General features: G+C 37.9%; 1 protein-coding gene across 1 annotated transcript in view; it reads left to right on the top strand.

Annotated features, from left to right (window-relative positions):
* IMPG2 (interphotoreceptor matrix proteoglycan 2) overlaps positions 1-18,744 on the top strand; it is a 76,950-nt gene extending 58,206 nt beyond the window's left edge. Inside the window, exons 12-19 of the mRNA XM_029938698.1 lie at positions 3,485-3,788; positions 4,746-6,031; positions 6,874-7,093; positions 12,236-12,446; positions 13,713-13,901; positions 15,228-15,435; positions 15,900-15,979; positions 18,065-18,744. Coding sequence (XP_029794558.1) covers positions 3,485-3,788; positions 4,746-6,031; positions 6,874-7,093; positions 12,236-12,446; positions 13,713-13,901; positions 15,228-15,435; positions 15,900-15,979; positions 18,065-18,080 — 2,514 coding nt within the window. The 3' untranslated portion in view covers positions 18,081-18,744. The remainder of the gene's footprint in view (positions 1-3,484; positions 3,789-4,745; positions 6,032-6,873; positions 7,094-12,235; positions 12,447-13,712; positions 13,902-15,227; positions 15,436-15,899; positions 15,980-18,064) is intronic.
* Positions 18,745-26,534: the final 7,790 nt, after the last annotated feature.

Here is a 26,534-nt window from a genome sequence, read left to right as displayed (position 1 = left end):
TGTCTCATAGGTCCTTTAAGGCACTGTCACTTATTAAAATTATTTTTTCTTTTTGCTTCTCTGTCTGGGTGAGTTTAATTGCTTTGTGTTCTAGCTTGTTGATCTGTGTTTTTCTACTTCTTCCAATCTGCTGTTGAAAGCCTCTACTGTACTTTTTAGTGCAGTTATTGAATCCTTTAGTTCTGTGACTTATGTTTGGTACACTTTTATTTTTTCTCTTTGTTGAAATCCTAGCTGTGCACATTCCTTATTCTTCCAAATTTGGTGAGCATCTTTATGAACATTATTTTGAACTCTTTATTAAGTAGATTACTTATCTCTATTTCATTAAGGACTTTTTCTGAGGTTTTCTCTTGTTCTTTCACTTGGAACATATTCCTCTGTCTCCTCATTTTGTCTGATTCTTTGTATTTGTTTTCTATGTATTAGATGAACAGTTATTTCCATGAGTCTTGTAGGAGTGCTCTTAAGCAGTGATTTTATCCCTAGGTGCCAGAAACACACTCCCCTCTGGCCATCAGAGCCAGGTACTTCATGGCTGTTCTCTGTGTGGGCTGTACGCACATGCTGGGCGGTGGTGTGGGGAGTGGGTGGGCGGAGTTCTTGCCCAGGCTGTCAGTGATATATTTTTAGTAGGGGTGAAGTCATGGTGCTCTCCTCACTGACCGTGTTGGGGGTGGGGTGGGGAGGGTGTAGCCCTTGCCTGGCCGGCTATGGCTCAGCTGTGGCATGGGGTGTAGGGTGGTGTTCGCCTGGCTGGCTGTGATGTTCCTGTGATGTCGATGGGAGCCCCACATGCCCTGGCAGTATGGAGGGCAATTGCCACTCATTAGTAAGGTAGAGTGAGACTGCAAAAATGGCACCTACCAGTGCTATTTTCCTTAGAGAAAGCTCTAATAGATCCCTTCCTTTTTGACAGTTACTTTAAGATCAGTGTGTCTCCTTTTACATATGGTTTATGTGCTTTCCAAACTTCAGCTTTTTAATACCATAAGATCCAGTAATGCCACTACTGGTTACTTACTCAAAGAAAATGAAAACATTAATTTAAAAAGATACATGCACCCCTATGTTTAAGATATGGAAGCAACCTAAGTGTTCGTTGATAGATGAATAAAGAAGATGTGCTGTATATATACAGGCAATGGAATATTATTCAGCCATCAAAAGAATGAGATTTTTCCCAGTTTCAACAACATGGATGGACATAGAGGGTATTATGCTAAGTGAAGTAAGTCAGACAGAGAAAGACAAATACCATATGATTTTACTTTATGTGGAATGTAAACATACACACACACACACACACACACACACACACATGAACAAATAAGTAAAAAAAAACCCCAGAAACAGATCCATAAACACAGAGAACAAACTGATGATTATCAGAGGAAGGATGGTGGGGCTATGGGTAGTTATCAGAGAGAAGGGGAGTGGGAGGTACGGGCTTCCAGCTGTGGAGTGAATGAGTCATGGAGATGAAAGGTACAGCATAGGGATTATAGTCAATGATATTATAATAGTATTCTATGGTGACACATGATAGCTGCACTTGTGGTGAACATAACATAATTTATAGGGTTGTAGAACCACTATGTTGTGCACCTAAAGCTAACATAACATTGTGTATCAACTCTACTTCAATTAAAAAAAAGATGAAATACTCTCTTTAAAACAAACAAACAAGTAAACAAAGATATTGCTGCTTTTGCACTGGGTCCTGGGGCGAGTAAGTCTGTTAGTGAGTCCTTCAAGGTTAGGTTCTCCATTCTCTACAGTTCTGGACATAATCTCTGTTGGTTTTATGTTTGGATGGCTGGTATCAGGGGTGCAGGACTGAAGGGCTGAGGTGTCTGATGTGGAGCACAAACTCCTTGCTCCTCAGGGAAAAGTTCCATGTTGGTGAGATTTCATTCTGGTTGCAAGTCTTTGGGTGAGTTTTGGTGAGAGCATATCTCTGCCTCTCCTAGTCAACCCAGTGTGGCCCTTTTATCTTCTGTTGTGGGGATGCTGTTTATCTAGTTTTCAGGACTTTTTCAGAAGGAGTTTCTCCATATGGAGCTCTATATTTCTTGTGTACATAGGTGATGGTGTGTTTAGTATCTTTTGAGCTGATATCTTGAACCCAGCACCAGGAGGTTCCTTAAAGGGTCTACCTGATGAGAAATACAACAATTCAACAATGAAATATTTTAGAAACACAGCCTGTAATACTGTAGCCAGAATATAGTCAACCTGTATCTTCTACTGGGGAGCTTTTGAAAGTACTGTGTCTAAGTCCTATCCTCAACCAATTAAGTTGGAAGCTCTAGGGTGTGAGGCCTGGACATTGGTGGGTTTTTTTTTTTGTTGTTGTTGTTTTCTGTGCATTTTTTTTTGTTTTTTTTTAAATTAATTAAGTAATTAATTGAGAGAGAGAGAGAGAGAGAAAACCCACGCAAGCTCCTCACTGGCAGCTCAGGGCCCCATGTGGGATTGATCTCAGGAATTGTGAGATCATAACCTGAGTTGAAATCAAGAGTCGGACATTTAACCAAGTGAGTCACCCAGGAGCCCCAGTGTTTTAAAAAGGTTTTATGTGATTTTAGTGTTATTTAGGGTAGAGAATGATTGTTCTTTTCTATTTTCCTTTTTCAGTTTTTGCCCAGGAACTATTTTGTGAATTTCTTATATGCACATGGCACTTTTATTTTTCATTTTTTAGAAGTAAGCATAGATTGAAGTATATAAACTCCCACCGAATGCGGTGGCCATTTTACCCATTAGCATCACCACTAAACTTTTCTGTACAGACTTACCTTCATATGGTTACATAATTAACATGTTTATGGATTGTGTTTCTGTCTACTTTTCTATTCCTGTATTTTTACTACATTAGTAAAAACTCACTAGAAAGAGAAAACTGAATTTTGTAAGTGAGATGTCATTTCATAGATGTTGCTTTTCTTTCGAGGTAGCAAGTCCACATTTTGATGTGATATTGTATATCAGAACAAAAAAACCTTAAGTAGTTCAATTCATTCAGAGCGATTAATAATATTTCTAATTGTTCAGTCCTGCTGTGGGAAATATGCTTAGGTCTTTGACATCAAATTACAGATTATAGTAATTATTCATATATAGTATTTAAGCTAATAAGACAGAGTAATGGACCATCTAAAGCAAGAGAAATAGTATTTTGTTTTCCACAAATTCACTTTGGAATCTTTTAAGTATGTTATCTCATCTCTCCCCAGTTTACAGATGAGATTCAAGACGTACATGGTTCTTCTCTAGAGTTTTCAAATAGTGTGTGGTTGAATAGGGGTTTGATTAGAGATCTGCTTGGTTGGAGAGCCCATCCCCCCACTCTCTCCCCACCAATAATACATTATCTCTGTGTCCCTGGAAAATCTGGGAATTTATACATAGGTGATATTTGAAATCATTTTTTATGTGTTTCTTTTATCTATGATATGATTTAGCCTTTTTTTCCCCCCAGGATAATACCCTTCAAGCTGAATGGCCCTCAGCAGATGAATCCACCACCAGCAATATTTCACCACTTGATTTCAGCTCTGGTCCTCCCTCAACCACTGGCAGGGAACTCTGGTCAGAAAGCCCTTTGGGTGATTTAGTGTCTACACCTGAATTAGCCTTTCCCTCGAAGGTGGGCCTCAGTACTTCCCCAGAGGTTTTAGAGGTTAGCAGCTTGACTCTTCATTCTGTCACCCCAGCAGTGCTTCAGACTGGCTTGCCTGTGGTTTCTAAGGAAGGAACTTCTGGATCTCACATTTTAGAAGATGGTAAGGGATTTTAATCACTTCTCACACTTTTTTACTTTATTGTATCAGATGACAAAGGTTTTGAAGAATTAGTGGCTAGGGCTAATAAAAAAGCCTGGTAGCATCTATTAGGAGGGAATGTCTTAGAAAAGCTGTGTGAGAGAGTGAACAATCAGATTTAATTGGAATGGAGATTCCAAATAGATAAATAATAAGAAATGAACTTGGTGGGCTGGAGGGATCAATTAATGGATATTTTGAACATCCTATTAAAGAATACATAATTAAATTACTATTAAAGAGCTACTTTATTAAATTGAATGTTAAGTGATAAACATCATCATAGAAAATTATTCTAGTAGCTTTTAATAGTATTAATTATGGGGCCTGTATAGAGATGTTAGCTTGCATTAGGCTTGAGAAAGGGAGAACATGAAACAGGGTACCTATAGCAGAGATTAGGAAATGAAAATTATGTAGATGATTTAAATGTGGCAGAAGGAAAAATCAATTTGACTTATGGATGGACTATATTTGTGAAAGTGGAAGTTAAACGAAAATATAAATAATGAGTTCAGGATTTCAAACATTGGGTAAATCTGGAGGATAATGGGCAATAAACATAATAAGGAAATGGGAATTCAAAGACAAAATTTCCTGGATTTTCTCTCTAGTTTCTACTAGAGTCTATCTTTGTTGTCAATATGGTTCTTTATTTTCATGGAGTAAAAAAATCAAATCTCTAAAGATGAATTATTTCAATAGCTGAGATCTTGTTAACCTCAGGGAAAGGGGGTATATGCATGAGTGATTGTACCACATCACATAACATGAGATCCTCTTGCTAATATATCAAAGTAAGAATCAGCAACTGTACATCCTAACTTAATGAGAAAAAAAAATAGTTGGCTGTATTAGGAGAACTAGGAATACATTTTGGCAACTTTGTAGATTAATTAATGGAAAACTTACTTTTAGGATTAATCAAAGTTGAAGAACCAGAAGATATTCTTTCTGTTCATTCATTGCCTTCAAGTCCACTCGCTCACCCAGTGCCAAAGGAAACGATACCATCTATAGAAGACTATGAAGTGTCTTTGACATCCTCACCATATCTGGCCTCCTCTGTCACTTTAGATCTTCTTGCTAAAGACATAACGATACCTTTTGGCTTGGACTCTTTGGCCTCCAAGGTCAAAGGCCAATTAGAAGTGAGCCCTTTGCTGCCAGACACATCCATAGAAAAAGAGTTTATATTTGAGAGTGGTTTAGGTTCAGGGTCTGGGCAAAAGGTGGATCTGATTACTTGGCCATGGAGCGAAACTTCATTAGGGAAGAGTTCTGAACCACTGTCTAAGTCATGGCTTGAAGATCAGGAGTCGCTTATGCCAACAGAGGGTATAGATGAGAAATTAGTTATAGATGACAAAGTAGATTCCATAGGGCAAAGTACTGAGCATTTAAAATATGGGCATTATGATGAAGCCACACACTTTGCAAAGGAAGAGCTCATTGGTGGATCTACTGTGCCCATCCTTGCAGAGACCACAACTCAATCTGCATCTCTAATTCTCTCCAAACAAATATCAGAGGGACCTGACATTGATGATTACTCAGTTACCAAAGCACCTCTTCTACTGACAGCTACAGCAATCTCTGCTTCGGCTGGTAAACCAGAGCTACCCTTTCTAAAGGAGGATATAGAAAAAACTACAGGGTCATCCATCCGTGAATGGTTTGACAGAAAGGTTTCAATAACGAAGCCAGATATGCAACCTTTGGGGACCATATTGCCAGAATCAGATGTAGTCTGGGGAAGAACTTCTCTGGGGCAATTGTCCAGAGATGAATTGGCAAGTACAGTACAGAGTACTGACAAGCTCTGGTTGAAATCTTCCATGACACAGTCTACCAAGTTGTCTCCAGCCACAAGCTCCACCCTGCTAGAAGATGAAGTAATTATGGGTGTACAGGATATTTCATTAGAACTGGACCGAATAAGCACAGATTACTATCAGCCTGAGCTAATCCCTGAGCAAAATGGCAAGGTTGGTAGTTATGTGGAAATGTCTACAAATATTCACGCCACAGAGAGGACTATTGTGGTGCAGCCCACAGAAGGAGGTGACTTGAGTCATACCCAGACTGCAGGAGCTTTGGTGGTTTTCTTCAGCCTCCGAGTGACAAACATGATGTTTTCAGAAGACCTATTTAATAAAAACTCTTTGGAGTATAGAGCACTGGAGCAAAGATTTTTGGAACTGGTAAGCACAGGAAGTGAAACATGGGTATTAGTGAATAATTGTGTATGAACTAACCCTCTTTCTCCCAAACATAAGATCTGAGCCAGTGAAAGTGTGGTCTGTTGTAGATATTAATTGAAAAATAGTGTCATGCCCTAGGGTTGGTAGAAAAACAATACAACAGATAGATATAAGAAATGGAAAGCACAAATATGGCATGAAAATTATATAGTAATTTAGATACTGTAGATTGTATTCCATGAACCATGGGACTGAAGCAAGTTTACAATTTCTTTTCACACTTTATTGTGAGACCAGTGTTTTGTAGGTACTAATAATACCTTGACAGTTGTGATTCTTGTTTTTTTAAAAAAAGTTTTATTTTTATTTTTGAGAGAGAGATGGGGGGTTGGCGAGCACAAGCAGGACAGAGACACAGAGAGAGAAACAGAGGATCTGAAGCAAGATCCATGCAGACAGCTGAGAGCCTGATATGGGGCTTGAACTTGTGAACCACAAGATCATGACCTGAGCTAAAGTTGCACACTTAACCAACTAAGCCACCCAGGCACCCCTTGGCTGTTGTGATTCTTTAGTGAAATAGAGAGAGCAAATTCTCTGGGTATCTAAAACTGTCTCTGAGTTCCATGGATTCTTAAGTATCACTGTGAAAATCTCTTGACTCTCAAGTGATTCACAATTTATATTTTTATTGATGTACGGTTATTTAAATAATGTAAATAGAATATAGTGTGGAAAAGTGCACGAGGGGCTCATTCTTGGTTTTTTGGGTGGGAGTTTGTATGTTTTGAACAAAATGGCCAAATCTTGTAAATAAACTGATTACTTTTTGTGTATTGTAGCTGGTTCCCTACCTTCAGTCAAATCTCACAGGGTTCCAGAATTTAGAAATCCTGAACTTCAGAAACGGCAGTATTGTGGTGAACAGCCGAATGAAGTTTGTCAAGTCTGTCCCTCCTAATGTCAACAATGCTGTATACATGATTCTGGAAGACTTCTGTACTACTGCCTACCAGACCATGAACTTGGCTATTGATAAATACTCTCTTGATGTGGAATCAGGTAATGGTATTGAATGCTAATGGTGGTTTCTTAATGGAATCTGGTGATTATTCTTGTGTCTTTTCTTCTATAGTGAATCAAGGTGAATTCAATACTTGTAGGAAAAAGAGGACTATTTCAGGCAGAATCTCCACATCTTTGTAATTATTAAATCATTTCTTCAAAGAACATCAATATCATTCTCTTTTAAAAGGGGTTGTTCACATGTGTTATCTTGTTTACCTCCTATTCCCTTTTCTACCTGCTCTGTCTAGCTCTCTTTTACTTATCCCCTGGATCTGCCCTTGCTGCGTCTCTGAGTTGCCAAATCCAAAAGATTTGCACTCTCTTTCCTTCTATATTACTTTCCTAAGCTGTTTTACCCATTTCCATAATTGTAAATCTTATGTAAGTGTCAGTAACGCTCCACATTTTTTTAAATGCTTATGTATTTTGAGAGAGAGAGAGAGAGAGAGAGAGAGAGAGAGAGAGAGAGAAAGAAAGCACAAGCAAGGGAGGGGCAGAGAGAAAGGGAGACACAGAATTTGAAACAGGCTCCCGGCTCCAAGCTGTCAGCACAGGGCCTGACATGGGGCTCGAACTCAGGGACTGTGAGATCATGACCTGAGCCAAAGTCAGATGCTTAACTTAAGCTACCCAGGTGCCCCTCTACATTTTTTATATGCAGATCAGAGTTATCTTGTGAGTTCCAGAATCAATACCTATATATTTGATGATCTCAACTTGCATGTATCCTATAAATATCAAACTTCAGATATCTAAAAATGAGCTCTTGTTTTCCATATCGCCTCATCTTTTAATTAAATCAGATCCTTCTGTCAGCTTCAGCATCTTGAGACATGAAAGCCTTATCCATCACCTACTTAAGCCAGAAACCTGGGAAGTCATTCTGATAACTCAGTTTCCATCATCCCCAAACTTATATTAATTGTGAATATTCTAAATATATCTCAGATCTGTGCTTCATTATGGCCTCTCATTTGACCCAGTTTCCCCACTACCTCTCTTTTTCTCCTCTATCCAGACAGCAGCCAGGGTGGTCTTTCTAAAACATCAATCAGATTATTTCCCTTTCCTGCCTGAAATCTTCTGTGGCTGCCTGGTTTAATAGCCAAGAGCTCTGGTCCCCAGTATCATCCAGTGAAACTAACTTCTTTGCTCACCATATTATAGTCAAATTAGCTTGTTTTACTTCTCTGGATTCAAGAAACTTGCCTTAAGGCCTTTGCATATACTTATTGTGCCTGTTGTCTAAAACTCTTTCCCCTCTCTGCTGATTTCTATTCACCTTTTATGCCTAAATTCAAATGTCTTTTCCTCAAGATTTTCACTGATTCACCCATTATCTGGATTGGATCTCTCCTTCTAGTCTTTCCTGTAATATAATATTCTTTCCTGCTATAGAGTATATAACTTATTTATGCACATAGTTGCTTAGTGGCTATTTTTGCCAGTTGAGTTCTCCACAAGGATAGAGATTTATTAATTTGATTTATTATTTATTATTTGTAGGTTATGTATTATCATGATTTATTAACATATTCTGGCCCAAACCTAGCACAGTGTCTTGCATATAGGAGGAACTCAAAAATACTGTGACTGGCTGAAATGAACCATTGTTTTTATTTGGAATACTTGGATGCAGAGAATACTGTTGGAGCCTCAGATTTTGTTCTCTTTTTTCCTTCCATATACCAGAGAACAGTGATTTTGAGGAGGAGTAAGGTGAAATGTCTAGGTTTATATTTCTCTAGTGCCTTTTACTCTCAAACTGATTTGGGAGCCAACAGTATTTTTTTTTAACTGAGAAAGAAGCAAACATTCTTTCCTTTGAAATTTTTGAAGGAACATTATTCATTGAAAATGAGCAAAGTGTGGTGCAGTGGAAGAAGAAATGAATTATAATTTGGAAGTCCTGCTGTCTTGCCTCTGCTCTGCTATTTATCATTTGTGGGACTCCAGATGAGCTATTTTATCTCTGAGACTTAGTACTTATATGGGGATAGTATTATTACCTGGTGTATATATTTCATGGAGCTAGTCTAAGTATTAAACAAAAATCATGTAAAAACATTTGACTACCCATACAAATGCAGGCAGTTATGATTTATACAACTTTTGCCAAAGTCAGTCTACATCTTTTTAAAGAGATTACATTAGGGGTGCCTGGGTGGCCCAGTCAGTTAAATGTCTGACTTCAGCTCAGGTCATGAGCTCACTGTTCATGGTTTTGAGCTCTGCGTTGGACTCTGTGCTGACAGCTCAGAGCCTGGAGCCTACTTCAGATTCTGTATCTCCCTCTCTCTCTCTGCCCCTCCCCGGCTCACGCTCTGTCTGTCTCTCTCAGAAATAAACATTAAAAAATAGAATTATAATAAGGAAGTGTGTTTACTTCAGTTTTATGTGTAACTCACATGTCAGATGCATAGCAAGTCATCTAGGTTTATACAGTCACCTTTTCCTTTAATATTCAAATGAACTGGATTCAGCCTCTCTCCTGCACAGTGTAAAACCTGGTTTAATAGCCTTCTTACGCTCAATATCTCTAGGAATTATCAGGGAACTTAAATATTTCTTAATCATCTCCAGCTCTGAGTTACTTGAGCTGAGTTTCCAATCTCACATTTACCTTGGCCCATATGGTGGTTCTTGATGTTAATCCAACACATATCACAGTCTCATTTTTCACTTCACAGAGCACCTCTAACTCAAGGTAATTGATTCTGTCAGATATTTGCTGATGGTAGGAGGGTGATGGAAGAGGTGTTATTGTAGCGTAGCAGGTGGCTTAAGCATATTACTGTTAGGCATAACTATCCTAAGTTCCTCTGCACATCTTTCAAAAGCATGTCTTACTAGCCAGCTACCATGTTATTCTGGCTGCTTTCACTGTCTTTCCACACCCTCTTCATATTTCCTTCACTCTTATTTTCCTGAACCATCCATCCTTCTCTTAGTATTCTATTGGAAAAAATCCAGAGTGTATTCAATCTACAATTTAGACCCTGTCTCCTATCTTAAGCTGAGCTAGGTCTACCTTTGACTCTTCCAAACAGAGGTCTCTGTATTCTGGGCATTCTCACCTTCAACCTGCATAAAGAATTAGAAAGAGATCTTCACACTACAGCCTTTTACTTACATGATTATATATTAGTCTTGATTCTTCTCATTCTGGAAGCAAAAGAGAGCAAGATGTATTTTTTCTCTTATACTGTCTTTTCCATCCCTTCCCCCTGCAAAAACGTTCACCTATATACCCACATAGAATGGCCACAAAGTTTTAAAATTTCTAAGTAGATATTTTTCTGTAGCATGTATATTTTTAGTTAAAAGCCTTCCAATTAAAACAAATATATATATGCAAAGATGGGCTAGAGACTAGACTGACTTGTCATTGCCTAACTTGTTTTTACATGTCATGTTTCAGAAACTTTTGAACTTTTATCAACAAAAGGGAGCCATGTAATACCATCCTTCGCACCCACTTTGTATACTCCTTTCCTTCACTCCTAGGCCAAGATATATTATTTTCTGATTACAGAGTGACAAAATGAATACTAGAGTAAAGATGGGAGACTTGGGAAATACACAGATGAATCCTGCTTGTAGAAACTGACCATCAGTCATCACATTTGGATGCTCTCCTTGTTACAAGAGCATCTTATCAGTGGTCTCCTATCTTAATTTTCTACAGCTGCTGTAACAAAGAACTACAAACTAAGTGGTTTAAAACAGCATAGAACTCTATTCTTTCATAGTTCTTGAGGCTAGAAGTCCAAAATCAAGGTGTTGGTAGGGCCACATTTTCTTTAAGAAAAATTCCTTCCTTGCCTGTTTCTAAGCTTCTGGTGTTTGTTGACAATCCTCAATGATCTTTGACTTGTAGATGCATCACTCCATTCTCTGTCTCCATCTTTATATGAAATTCTCTTCTGTGTGTCTGTGTGTCTGTGTCCAAATTTCCCTTTTCTTTGAAGGATGCCAATTATTGGGTTAGGGTCCACTCTAATCAAATATGGCTTCATCTTAAGTTGATCACATCTGCAAAGATACTGTTTCCAAAGAAAGTCATATTCTGAGGTTCTGGTTGGACATGAATTTAGGGGAGACACTATTGAATCAAGTTCATCTCCCCATTCCAGCATGAGATAAAGGAAAATCAGGTGCAGAGATCTTCCAAACTCCAAGGTCACAGATGTGTGCAAGATAACTTTAATGTCTCCAGCAGCAAGGAAGTAATTGAGTCTCAAAACCACATTAGTTTCTCTGGAAACAGAGACTGTGGTCTTTATATTTTTAGCACCCCTTAGCCTATTGGCTAAACTTCATGCCTTTTCATCTAGATGAATCTATGGCTCATTTTTACCTATTTTATCTGTCTTTGATTTGCCATTCACAGATTGCCATTTATCGGTGAAGAACATATTGTGGGATGTTCTTCAGTAGGATGAAAGACCCATCATAGTCATCGCCTTGTATTAGTTTTGACTTGTTATTATTATGATTATTTAAAATATTTATTTTTTCTCACCTAATAAAAGAAAAATTAAGTTACTGAAGTCAAAGTATTATTGGGAATGGGCTGAGGTGGTGTAGGGCTGATTTATTTTTCTAACATTGGCTTCCACAAATCTCAAATGTTCTTAGCTGCTCTTATTGAGTTATACCCACTTCTGAGGCTCCTATCACTTCTTCTCTGGTCTTTGTTCCCTTATCCCATGTTCTTAGTGTGGAGAACTGGCATTTAGCATTGTTTATATAACAGAGGTAGACTACAGTAGATTAGAGCTGGTGCAAATGAATGGTACATGAAAACTATGTTGAATTTAAATTGACAATCACCTGGCATGGACTTTAAAGCTTCCACATGTTCCTTTGGTGAAACATGCAAAAGCATACCCAGATCATTGGGTTTTATACTTTGGTTCTGGGTTTCAAAGAAATTTGACAAAAGTTCATCAATCCAAGGATTGGTGAGAATTTTTTGTGGTATTGATAGTGATGGTATACTTTAATGGTTCAGGAATCGGGTTGCCCTTTGGTATTTTGCAGTGGGAGAGTGTTACTGGAGGGGCTTCACCTATTCCAGTCCCTGTGTTTTGCCTCTTCTTGTATCATACTCTAGTTTGTTTGATATTTTAGGTGATCAAGCCAACCCTTGCAAGTTTCAGGCATGCAATGAATTTTCTGAGTGTTTGGTCAACCCATGGAGTGGAGAAGCAGAGTGCAGATGTTATCCTGGGTACCTGAGTGTGAAAGAACTACCCTGTCAAAGTCTCTGTGACCTGCAGCCTGACTTCTGCTTGAATGACGGAAAGTGTGACATTATGCCTGGACATGGGGCCATTTGTAGGTATGTTATAGTTAGAGATCTTGGTTTCCCAAGGTTATAGATACTCCCTTTGTGGTCATTGTCTACATCTATGACTTTAGGATAATCACAGCAAAATTTATTATAAAAGTTGTTTCTAGGCAATAGATGGACATCATCTAGTTCTTATGTGAAGACTGGGTCAATTTATAGGCCTGAAATATACCCAATGCAATTGGTTATTTTATTTTATACTTTTAGGAAGCTATAAGAAAAACATTTTTTAAGTGTGTCTACTTGGAGTAGTTGGAGATCCTTTTGTTGTTCTTCGTGGTGATGATAAGAATTGGTACTCAAATTATATTTAGGTACAAGATCAATACTTAAAGTGTGAGGTTTTTGTTGTCCTCTTAGATATGATGTTAAGGGCTTTGAGCTGCTCTTGGTCCTACTGAGTATTCAAAAATAAAGTACCTAAGATCCATTTTTTAAAATGGCAGAACTAAGAAAGTTCAGCAGACACACGAGCAGGTTCGGGTAGCCTGCCTATTCTCCTCTGTTCATTTCCCTTAAACAAAACAGAACTAGTCAACCTCCAAACCACACAACAACTAGTCACATGGATATAAAAGGAGCGAACACTGAGAATAGACAGGAGAGACCTGAGTAAGAGGAGAGTTTGTGAATGTCAAAATGGGTAAATGTTGGCACAGATGCCAGGCACAGAGGAAATAGGTGGGGATGATCAGACGCTTCTGTATGAAAAAGTATAAAGTTTAGCTAGAAAACTCCAAGGAAAAATAGTTTTTTGATTTCCAGAGAAATTAATATTATTTTGAGATGTAGTCATTTTCTTGCTGCTCTGGGAATTGAAGACACTTTTGCACAAGCCTGGGGCCTCAGGGTCTGGGGAATCTGCAGTGTCATGAAAAGAGATGAGGAGTCTGGAGACCTGAGTTCTAGACCCAGATTTGTTGCTGACTAATTGTGTAATCTCATAGTCCCTTTCCTTCCTGGGCCTGTGTTCTGTTAAGTATAAGTAAGAAAGTTAAATAGAATAATTCTTTTTAGTCTAGTCTTTTATTTAGTCATTTACAAATTGTCTTGGAAGAGCTACTGAGTCTGAACCAGCCATTAATCACAACCTTAAATCGTGTGATCACTTAACCTGTTATGTTCACTTTTTTACTGAAGCTTCATGTGGTCAGTATTTATTTCACTACCTTTCTCCAGTCCCATTGAAAGTTCTGCCATTGTTATTATCAGCACAGTGGTTCTGTTTTTGGACTTTGTTTTCTCCCGTTACAGATGCCGGGTGGGTGAGAACTGGTGGTACCGAGGTGAGCACTGTGAGGAGTTTGTGTCTGAGCCCCTGGTAATAGGCATTACTGTCGCCACCGTGCTTGGAATTGTCCTCGTCGTGTCTGGTCTTGTCTTCTTCTTCATCAGGACGTTTCAGGCTAATTATGTTAGGAGAGAAAGAGAGAGGCCCATCAGGTAAATAAGGAAAATTGCTCCTTCATGGAATAAAATATTCCTTTTATTCATTTATTTTGTATTTACTATATGCTATATTGGATATACGGATCTGGGTGGAGGGGAGGGAGCTATAAAGTTAAATAAAAACATGATCTCCATCCTCAAAGGGTGTCAGATTGGGAACAAATGTAAGCAGCAGTATGAATTAAGATGCTAAGGGGCCTAGATGAGGGATTAATTCATTTGGCCTAGAAAGAGAGTCATAGAAGTTTTAATGATGGTTATGATATTTAGCTGGACGGAAGAATAGATGTTTGCTGTGGGGGTGGCTAATTGAAAGAGCATAAGCAAAGTTAGGAAGGCATTCATTAATCTCAAGACACACTGAAGGAATGTCATTGTTGAATGTGACCAGAAGGTCTATTTCACAATTCGGGAGGAGTTAGAAGGGTGACAGATCTGTTAGTTTGTTCCCTTTGGGCTCATTCCAGTGGTAATTAGCTAGATTGTAAATTGGTAAGAATCTGACAAGAACTGAAATCTGTTTGTTGATTAGCTTCGCTAATGGGTGAAATAAAACCTGCTCTACCTAGTAGGATAGGGATTCAAAGACCTTTTAGCTGTTACATGATCATGACCTCTGGTTGTACTTTGCTTCTGTGCTTATAGAGTCTGTAAGAGCTGCCATTTCAGGTTCAGGGCACCTTTCCTCACCCTCTGGCATGGCTAGGGAGACACTTCTCCTAGGATCCTAGAGCACCCCGGACATACTTCTATCACTGTTCTTACATTTTTTTTTATTGATTTTGACTTTGCATTAGAGCATATTTAGGAGAGGGTTCCAACAAACTCTTTGTGTCATCAGCATCTAGAACAATCCGAGGCACAGTAGCAATCAATGTTCAGTAAATATTTGGAGATCTGAATTGAATTTCATTGAGGTCTCCCTGTATTTATTTTTCTTTCAAATTCTCTGTGTGGTTGCATACTGATTTTTGCTTGCATACTCTGGGAATGTTGGAGCTGTATTCAGTTATGTTGAATACTATATGTTGAAGGACATATTTCCCCATCAACATTTATTGACAAGCACTTTGGGGCAAATAAAGACAAATAAGACATCGAACAGTAATTCCATAGGGCACTTGGCATGTAGTTCAGGAAATGATGATAGCACCTGGTAAATAATATTTGAGATTGACCTGAATATTTTTCACAGTTACCTTCCCATGTTTGTGATCCAATTCACCTCTTTTTCTTGCCCAACAGAAGTCATACTTCAGGTAGTAGTATTTGAAGTAGTCCAGCATCTGAAGAACCTCAATTAACCATACTTTTGCGTTTTGGTTCTAGCAGGCAGCCTGACAGCCTCTCAACAGTTGAAAATGCTGTGAAGTACCCTACATGTGAAAGCCATGTGTCTGGACCAGAGCTGCATGAGGGGCCCTATCCTCAGCACCCCTTCTACAGCTCTGCAAGTGGAGAGATGATTGGTGGTCTGAGCAGGGAAGAAATCAGGCAAATGTATGAGAACAGTGAGCTTTCCAAAGAGGTAGGTAACTTTGCTTTTCTGTTGTTGCTGCTGCTGCAGCTGCTGGTGTGTGTGTGTGTGTGTGTGTGTGTGTGTGTGTGTGTGTGTGCGCGCGCGCGCATACACATGCAAGCACATGGGCCTCAAGAAAGGATGAAAAATACTTCATGATCAGTTTTTTACCTCATGATATCTCCCAGTCGATGTGGTATGCAAGAGATATACAATTCTGAGCTCTACTTTATTTCCCACCCCAGTGCTTTCTTTTTCCCTTATTAGCAAATGCTCTCTCCTTCCTCCCTGCCTTCATAGGAATATATGTCTGAGTTATTCAGAGTGCTTCATGCGGTAACCAAACCTTTGTTTCTCTGAAAAGCCCATCCTGGGTAGCCCAGAAAGCCACACTTCTTTATAAAAAATGAGAACTTCAAAAAAGCTGTTGGGGTTTTTTAAATGCAATGTATGGTCTCTTTTTCTTTTCTCAGGAAATTCAAGAAAGAATGAGAATTTTGGAGCTGTATGCCAATGATCCTGAGTTTGTAGCTTTTGTGAGAGAACATCAAATGTAAGCATTTGTGACAGCCCCTTACACCCGCGCCTTAGAATAGTGCCACCAGCGTGAGTACATAACATAATTCCCGTCCTCATGACACGGGTTCTGGTGACGGCCAGTGCTTATCAGTTAATACGGCTAACACAGCACGCTTCCACACAGATTACTTCATTTACTCATCATAGTGGCTTTGTAAGTTGAATGCTTTATATTTTAGTTTTATAAATGAAGAGAGGAAGCCTCTGAAAGATGAAGGGGCTTAAGATTACAATGTTAGCAAATGGTGGAGAAGATTTAAAACTATCTGTCCTGACCTAGAGATTCCTGGGCTATGCTACATTTTCTCTCTTGTTACCATAGATATCACCTGTGATTTAATGCTCTAAAATATTTTTCATGGACGTTTCTACGAAGAGCACTTGAGCAGCCAAAAATCCTCACATATCTCAGTGTTTACTTCCATTGCGTCTTTGTAGGCAGTTTTCAGCATGCTTTGAATTGCACAAGTCTCATTAAAGTGTTTATCTCTTGCTTTTATCAAGTTAATCTTACATTTCCCTCCATGACTTTCCATTTGTTTTTCTCAGCATGCATTTTGAGCAAGTTCTGTAACTATTTTTCTTTGTTCCTCAGGATCCATAACCATACTTGGGTTACAAAAATAAACTACCTTGGGGTGCCTGGGCAGCTCAGTCAGTTAAGCATCTGACTTCAGCTTAGGTCATGATCTTGCTTTCGTGAATTTGAGCCCCATGTGGGAATCTGTGCTGACAGCCTAAAGCCTGGAGCCTGCTTTGGATTCTCTGTCTCCCTCTCTGTCTCTCCCATACTTGCACTCTGTCTCTCAAAAACAAAAAACAAAAAACTAAACAAAACAAAACAAAAATAAAGTATCTTATAAAGAGGTCATTATGAGCATTAATTGGATATATGAAGAGTGAGATGTAATTTGGCTTTGATATTTGGTCCTGTTGCCCTCATAAAGGTACTTCCTCATGGAAGGGGTCCCACTCAGGCCAGATCTCTTCGTCTGACTTTTAGAAGAGAAAAACCACAGCATTCACGCGTGCTTGGAGAAGAAATTGAGGAAGGGTCATGATAACACACATGGCCTTACTGGGAGCCTCTGCCCCTTTGCTCTGAATTCCTTCACTCTGATAAGCAGCCCCTCACTTATGGTTCCCCTCTGATAGGAAAGGATTGATTAGAACCTTAAGAAGCTGAAGAAGATGCTTTTTAAATTCCAAGTACATGGTGGAGACTCCTTTAAAAATCTCTCTGAACATTGGACTGGTGCCTGGGAGGCGCTGCTAACCTTGCTGAGTGCTATTAGAAGAGTACTACCTGGAATCTGCCATTTAAAAACCAGGACTCCCCTTCATCCCTACATCTCCAGCCAGCAGATTGCTTATAGCTCCATTTCAGTTGTATCCAGTAGAAAGAACATGACTGATGTTTTTGTCTTTCCTAAGCCTCTTAATAAGCCTCTTAGAGCCACCTGCTTGATTGTGTTCCCTGAATTAAAAATACATTTAATTTAGGCTAAGACATCCAAAGAAGGGATTCAGGAGAGCTTAATTAGCAACACACAGATTAATTACGTGCTTCAGTTTCTTGTAACTGCCATTGAAATAAACGAAAAAAATTTCACATGGCAAAGAAGCTTTAAACAAAAGATCCAGTGAGACAAAAGAAAGTCCACACAGATACTAGAACCTTAAGAGGGATGTTCATTGAGGAAAGACAGCACTGAAAAAAATGTTAGGACGTAAATTTGTACATTTTCAATTTCATGTAGTCTCAGCATTTTTATCTACCAGTAGCCCAAGAAAATATTAGTAGACTTGATTTAGGATTCATAAAGCATTACATGGTCTTGATAAAGTGGGGTTTTTTGCTGGGTTTTTTTTTTTTGAAGGGAGGAGGGGTTGGTTTTTTTTTTTTTTTTTTTTAACTCAGCAAAGCGCTGGACAACTTTAATGCAAAGAAAGAAAATAGAAAGTGCTGGAGATCTTAGGAACATAGGTTGGTGACATATTATAACAAAAGTGATTTCTTGCTTTTTCAATTAATTGTTTTTTGTTTTTTTCATGGCAGGGAAGAGGAGCTTTAATCAAAACTTTTATTATGAAACTGATCAGAAGCCTGAGAAGATGGAGATCACTTGTTACCTATCTCGTATAATTAATGCTGATTTTGACCTCTGTTGGAAGAAGAGTTTTCTACTTAAAAAATTAAATTTAGGGACCAACTTTTTTTCCAGCTAAAAATTTCAGAATGTAGTAAGAGATGTGACAATTTTTATACCTACAAAGACCAAAAGCTGTATTTAAAGGAACTCAAAACTGTATGAGTCTGGGGAAATACTCTACAAGAAAAACCTGGCGCTAGTATTTGGGACTGAATTCACTGTCTGCTTTGAATCTCTAAAGGTGTGTCTTACTTTCAGAAAAGCTCAGGTTTTCCTGGAGGAAGATGAGAGGCGACCATTACAGGAGAAGGCAGGCTTAGTAAGTGAGTATTTTGTAGCATGTTTATTATTGTTAGGTGGAATGAGAAGCCGTTGAAGCAGTTTTAATATGGTTTATAGTCAGACACTCATCTAAAGAAAATGTATTCAGTTTTTTTGGCAATTAGACTACTGATGAAAAAGCAAACTTTTTGTTGTGGTATAGATTTAGGCTTGTACTATGGTTTCTATGAGAGTTTTGAATTTCCTGAGCATGTGAATCAAGACCACATTATGGTTAAGTATGTCAATATCCTATTTTTTTTAGTTGTCAAGGACATTATGTATGTATAAATTTAAAAAATGTTTATTTATTTATTTTGAAAGAGATGAGCCAGGGAGGGGCAGACAGGCAGGGGGTGGGTGAGAAAGAAAATCCCAGGCAGGCTCCACAGTGTCAGTGCAGAGACCAATGCAGGGGTCAGTCTCATGAACAATGAGTTCGTGACCTGAGCCCAAATCAAGAGTCAGATATTTAACCAACTGAGCCACCCAAGTGCCCCTCATATATATATGGTTTAAAGGGTTCCTGTTAGACTACAGATTAATTTAATCATGTGGACAGGGAGGGAGTGAATGGGCATTGGGTCAAGGCCACAGCATTGAGAATGTACTTTCCTGATCCATGGGTGAACTGAGTCAAACTAATGGGCTCCTTGACTCTTCTTTGGCTATCTAATGTTGTCCTAGGCAAGTTCTGGATCTTCTCTAGTTCCTGGTGTATTAATTTGGAAAACAGCACTTAACTACCTCACATAGTTTAGATTAGTATAGTTAGCTTCTTTGCATTGCTTTTCCTTTATATAATAGCTTGTGTCTAAATTAATTTCTGCTTACATGAAACATGACAGGACTTTTACTGCAGTTAAAATTGTTTTTAAGTATATAGGAAGGAAATGTCCATATCTTATATAAATTTTAACTGAAAATGGAAGTTTTCCTCTTTCTAGTATATTCTTGGATGGGTTGCTTTGGAGGGGGCAAGGAGAGGGCCAAATAATCTTCACTATTAATATTAAATTGCATATACAAACAGCTTATTATTGATATAGTTATTTCATGTTAGATGTCTTCATGTTTGCCAAAAGCAGTCTTGAACATTTTGATTTCATTCTGACCAGCTGTAACTAACCAGGAGAGATTGACTATAAGATAAAATACTTGGTTCACTTATTTTTTTTTCTTAACTTGATGATTGCCAATTTCACTCATTGTAGGGCCATCCAAAACTAAAGCTCTGCGTATATGCCCCAGTAAAGCGATCGAAAGCCTAGTAGCTATCCAGGTAATTTACAAGGCATGTATGGTGTGTGTTGGTATGAAGGAGGTTCCCTTATCTCAGCATTGCTGTTCATTCCCTACTCACTTAATGGATTTCCTACAAGTTCAGTATAGGTCCAAGTCACCCCTGGAACATTTGCTCCTGGGCTCATTTGAAAGGTAATGGATAATGATCTTGGAAGCATTATAAATGTTAATAACATTTGCCACCACTAAATGCTTACTTTTATTTTTAAACTTCCAAAGATTTTTGTTTAACTGTTTTCTGTTTTACATTTTTTTTCCCTAAATGAAAAGAAGATTTGTTTTTATCACACATTAACCCTGAATGCAGCCATTTGAATGTCTGCTTGCTGGCAGAGTCTAGATGCGTGTTGTTTTCCAAAAGCCAAGCAGTGACGTGGGAATTTGAGAATTCTGACACATCTCTGACTCTGATTCCCTTTTATATGACCTTTGCAGGCAAGAGCAAATCATTTAACACCACATTGAATGTCTGCTTCAAACTTAGTAAATGAAAGAATAAGGGAAATCCTACACTCTCAGGGAGAGACTTGGAAGCCTCAGTCCAGGAATTAGACTTATGCCCTATTTTTGCTATAGCTGAACTGTCGTGGCAAGGATTGGAGAATGCAGTTTCCACGGTGAACCTCCATAGGGTCAGAGAGGTTCTGTCGCTCTGAAAGGGCACCAAAAGAGCTTCTTTTGAAGAGATTGTTCCCTGAAACAATTTAATGGCATATAGTTATTGAAAAGTATAAGGGCTAACCTCTCCTTTAGGTTGTGTGATTGAGGAATGAAGTTTTCTGATTATTAGGATATTCCCAATAACCTAGCAATATATTCAATAAAAATGTCACCTTATTTGAAAACAGTAAAATTCAGTTTGTGCTAAAAGTGCATGGTAAATAACTCAAACCTTTTTTGTTAATTCATAAAGTGCTTTGGAGTCTTACACATATAGCCATGAGAATGGAGTATACCTACATAATTTCTGTTTTTGTGGGTCTGGATGAAGGGGAATTTATTTGGTAAAAAGACTTCATTTCTACCATGGCAATATTTTAAGGGTATTTGTTCACATTTATGTGCCCTAAAGTCCCATTTACTTTACATAATAAAGCAAGTGCAGGTTTTACCTGATTTTATTCCCAATTCTTTGTTTTTTCTTCTCTAGTATCTAGTTATTAGATGCTTGCCTCCTCCTTTCCCTTTGCTGACCACAGAGTGAATTATGATGTAGTTGAACAATCTGACTTAATATTACTTCTGACAAAAAGATGGAAACTGCGCAAATATTTTTATAGGCTTTAAAAATATGTTGGCTGAAGTGATACCTGATTTAGTTATTCATTTGTGTGCTTGTTTTATGAGTTTGCCTTCTGTTGCATGGTTTTTAGGCAGATAGTATCTTTGTATCATTTACATGTTTTCAGTAATGGATACTCTGACATCTGTCTGTGGATTGAGTTTTTATTCTTAAATGGGAAGAAAAGGTAACATTTATTCCATAAGGAAATAACTGATTCAGGAGAATAACTTATCTTTATGACACTGGATGTTTTAACCAAGAAAAATATGGGTCAGTTTTTCTTCCTGAAATGTTTCTAACGATTCCCTGTAGGAATGGGTGGGGCCAGTCTTCCTCGCTACAGTCCAGCTGCGATGAGTGATGGAGTCCAGCTCATTCCATTCCCTAGTGTGTAATAAACGCAGGAAAACAGTGTGAAGGGCACAGTCTTCAAATCAATTGCATTGTGTTGCACAAAAGATCTTGGCTGGAGGTGGCAAGGTGGGATAGTACCAGAAAGTAATTGGTGATGTAAAGAATCTGCCTGGAAACCTTACACTACTTTAAGTTAATAAGACACAGGTTAAGCCACTCTCCTCAGGATAGAAAAATGCAGATGAAAACACCCTTCTCCACTCTGAAATTTACAGCTATAGCCTAGATTAAATGGTCCCTCATTGTGGCTTTTCTTTTTTTCACATGTAATTATTTTTTTAGAGATTAAGGATATAAGTGGGAAAAAGGAAACATCATGTTAGAGAATAAAGGCATAATTATTTATGTGTCAGGATTGTGTGATGATTCTGAAGCAATCATGTATATGCCATAATATGTTCAGTATGGAGTAAGGATAATGTAGGATTCTTCTTTTTCATCTTGTTTATGACATTTTATTTAAAGTATAGATCAAGTAAGTTCGCGTCACTGTACTTTTTTTCTTGAAATGTGCTATTCTAATGTTAACTAATTAGAAATAAAAAAATTTTAAACCTTTACCTAAAGCTTTCTTTTCTCATGTACATAATTGTGTTATTATTATTATTATTATTATTAATAAACTTCTCTTTTAAAACCTCCCCACATTTTATTTTGTCAATTAAGAGAAAACACTATAGATTGCAGCAACAGCTGTGTTACAATTACCATTCAGTGATACACACATGTGAGCATAAGGTGGAAATGAAAATCATTCTTTGATTAATCTTTGTGTAGCAAGGATGTAGGCGAACTGAAGACAAATTTAGAGCCCAATTTTTGCCTTAAGTCTTGTTGATAGTTAATGATGCTGAATCATTATTTGGCCTCTCTTGAACTTTCCTCTTTTAAGCTCTTAGAAACTTTCATTTTTTCCTCATTTGCTTAAGCCAGGGATGGAAAGAAAACTGATGGAGTTGATTAAAGAAAGATTATTGGGGATGATAGATAGCACCCACTGTCCTGTAACTAGAGAAGGAATTAGCGACCTGTCTAAAGAGAACAGATAAGACACAAATATAGTAACAGCAGTCTAAACCAATCTTTCATGGGAGGGGCAGGAGGAAAATCAACTACCACCTACCTAAGTATCATCATCAGAAACCTCAATTTTCAATTTTTTTCCTTTCTACATTTGCATCTTGGCTTTATGGCAACAGGGCATGAGGAAATCCTAAATCAGTCTTAGAAAGAGGAAGGTAGTCTTAATTTGTTTCCAAAGACTATACTATAAAGACACAAACAGAAATATTATTAAAATATTTTAATATTATATTAAAAATTTTTTAAATACCTGTTAACTAATTAATTACTTAACCTCATTTTAGTTACTAATTAGGAGAAAGAGCAATAACCCTATTTTATTTTTATGTTTTTAATTATATATTTTTTAATGTTTACTTTTTGAGAGAGAGAACATGAACAGGGGAGGAGCAGAGAGAGATGGAGGCACAGAATCTGGAGCAGACTCCAGGTTTTTTGTTTTGTGTTTTTTTGCTAAAAAATACTTTTATTTGTTTATTGTATAGAGAAGATTGAAATAAAGGGAGCAAGATGTGATTCAGTCCTTCCCTTTCTTAAAAAAAGCAAACAACAACAAAACAGTATGAGAGAGAGAGAGAGAGAGAGAGAGAGAGAGGGTTACATAGTTGATTAAACCTGTTTTATTTATGTTCTTCTAGTGATATTTTTTCAAATTAATGATGATTTGCCTTCACAGTTGATCATGTTTATCTTGCACATAACAGCAACTGATTTTGGTATTTCCTCCCGGGTTCCCAGTGTTTACTGTGAGGGGAAGATTGGTAACTAAAACCTAGCAGAGTGACTGGTGTCTCTTTTCTCTGAAGGAAAAGCCATAAAGAGGGAAGGCTTCATGCCGGGTTCCTCTAGGACATATTTCCTATATAGGGTATGACTTCTTGGAAGCATTTACTTGGCTCCATGCTCCCAGGGGGCGAGTATTAATTTTGGTCAGATAATTGGCAAATACTCGACAAGGATGGTAGGGTGCTTATACGATGCCATCAAAGGTTTGTATGACACCAAAGCAGATGTTAAATATTTTATTTCCTAGAATGAATGAATCCATTTTTGATTCGGATTTTAAATTGCTCTAGCTCTGAAGTTAGAGGAAATAGATTAGAATTGTTTTAAAGTTTAAGGAAAAATCAAATTGTAATGATTTGAAAACAGATATAGGTTTAATTTCTAATTGATTTTTAGTGATAAGTAGTTATAACACTCTTTTCCCTGGCTTTTTAAAAACACTTTACCATGGTCCCCACTGTTCCACTTAAAAATTGTTATACAGAATGCTTCTGTGAAATTTCTTTTCCTCAAAGAATCTGTACTTTCTGTTATCTTAGTACCTTATTTACTATAAATGAGAGAAAGCTGGTGATCTGAATTAAAGAAAATTTTTTCTTTATCTTTCCTTTTTTTATACTATTTGGATTTGGCATGTGCAGGTAAAATAAGCATCTAGATCACATTCCACCATTTAGTGACAATTTCATTTTAGCTGAATAATCAATAATTCATGTTGCAGTCTCTACTGGGAAAATGGATTTAATGTCCTGTTTCCAAGGTGATAATACTCTTCAAAGTATCTATGTAAGGAGACTGTTAGATTGGAATTGCACCTTTAAGATGCTGCCTGTTTCTTTTAAAAATGTAAATGTAAAGATAACTTATTTCCAGAGATATGTATTTTCCTTATGAAGTGCTCTCCATGACAGTAGTATAATGATCTCTCTTCCTCATAAAAGAAAGCTCTAAAACACATGTTGAGGATTGGAAATACCTTCTGTTCAATACTGTCAGCCAGGGAAAAAATTTCCATTGCTTCACTTTTTCTTATTTTACTTTTAGATTTGCCAGTGATGTTTCAAAATCAGCATTTAACTTGAAATTGCCAGGCTGTACGCTTAAATGGACTTTCCATTAATGAACAGATTTAGATATTATTCTATCTTGAGGATTTTAAATTAATTTCACCTTAAAAATACAAAATTGGTATTTCAGAAAGATCTATAAAATCAGGTGATTCTTTTCAGTTTTCTAAACCAAGATGGAGAGAATAGGAATCTGGCAATGTTAGTGAGTATGTTATAAGCACACTGGCTTTGCCAGAATTTCTTCAGGGCCCAAGTGGGAGCCACATTGACTGATAGTATTTAATCATTTCTTCTTGTCCCTGGTCCATGATACATTGTACTGCCCTTCATCTTTCTACACAGTTACATCAGGACCTCACAGTTACCATCACTTCGGATGGTTCAGCAATGTAGCAAAGGAGGGCCAGATCCCTGCTCTCTGTTCCAGAACTTACTGGGGAAAGATGAGATTTACATGGCAACATGCAGAGATACATATGTTAATTTACAATTCAGTTACTCCAAAGTTTCTATCTAATTGTAATAGAAACTTTTTGTCACGAAAATTGTTTAGTTTAGAACAGAGGATTGCGTTAAATTATTACCTAAAATGTTTACTGTCAAAGCCATCTTTTATTGCCAGGTTACATGAACTGAAACATAATGTTTTTACTTCTCAACTTTTTTTAATGTTTATTAATTTTTGAGAGAGAGAGAAAGTGCAAGTAGGGGAGGGGCAGAGAGAGAGAAGGACACAGAATCCGAAGCAGGTTCCAGGATCTAGGATCTGAGCTGTCAGCACAGAGCCTGAAGCGGGACTCAAACCCATGAACCATGAGATCCTGACATGAGCAGAAGTCGGCTCCTTAACCAACTGAGCCACCCAGGTGCCCCTAACCTCTCAACTTTCCTACTGATTTAAGTATAAATGGGATTTAACATTCTCATTTCCAAGTTATAAATAAAACTATTCCTCAGAAGCAGAAATAGGAAGCAAAATACCTTGAGGACTTTCCTATTAGAAGTTTTTTTTTTTATTATTATCTAGGAAACTGGAAAATGCAGTAGTTATAGCCAACAGAGGTGTTTATGATACTTGATTTTCCAGTATTAACTCTACTTGCCAAAACTTAGACCATGTTGTACAGAATTCAAAAGCCACCCATATCTGAGAGCCTAGCTCCCACCTCAGCTGCCAGGGAGGAGGGAGGTACTGTTGTGTTGATAGGTCCGTACATATAATGTCTCTCCCTCTCCTCTCCTCTTAATGTGATTTCTTGTCCTCCTGCATGTTTTGAGATGCTGTGGCTTCCAGCTCTGGCTTCCTCTTCTACCCCGGTCACAGTGACCCATGTGTACCCGTGGTTGCTATGTGAGCTCAGTGTCTGTGCTCCACAGTCATCACCTCCACAGAGAACTTGTGTCCAAGGCTGTGCTACACGATGCCGAGCAGATGGGAGAGCAGGTTGGGCTGAGTAGCTGAAGATAGAGACTGAAAGTACAATCTGTTGTTAAAGTAGCTAGTAGAGGTGTGGCCGATAAATAATATGACATCTTTCCTCCTCGCCTCTAAACTAGTCACTCTTGCTAAGATGAACACTAAATTAAATCAGCTGGTCTACATGTAAGTATTGTCATCAAATTTACATTGCCAAAGGAATAAGTGTTTGCCTTTTTTTTTTTTAATAAAGATACTCTTATTTTCATTCATATGCCTCTCTTTGGTCTGCTAGTAGTTTGGGTGTCCTATGTGATTCTGGAATTATTGAAGAAGGATGACAACAGGCAACTCTCATTTGCCCATGGTAAAATTTTATATATTTTCTTTTGTTTTCAGTTTATTTATTTTGAGAGAGAGAGAATGTGTGAGTAGGGGAGGGGCAGAGAGAAAGGGAGAATGAGAATCTAAAGCAGGTTCTGTGCTCTCCGCACAGAGCCTGATGTGGGGCTTGAACCCACGAACTGTGAGATCATGACCTGAGTGAAAATCAACATTTGGATGTTTAACTGACTGAAACACTTAGGTGCCCCAAATTTTATATCTTTCTACAGATAGGCAACTTTCCTTCTGCTTATAAAATCTAGGCTTGAAGCATGCAAAATAACTTCCATATTTAGATAATCTAAACATGA

This window comes from Suricata suricatta, chromosome 5 (genome assembly GCF_006229205.1).
Source record: "Suricata suricatta isolate VVHF042 chromosome 5, meerkat_22Aug2017_6uvM2_HiC, whole genome shotgun sequence".
Lineage (NCBI taxonomy): Eukaryota > Metazoa > Chordata > Mammalia > Carnivora > Herpestidae > Suricata > Suricata suricatta.
Note: the sequence above shows the minus strand (reverse complement) of the source record. Positions and strands in the feature narration are given on the sequence as shown.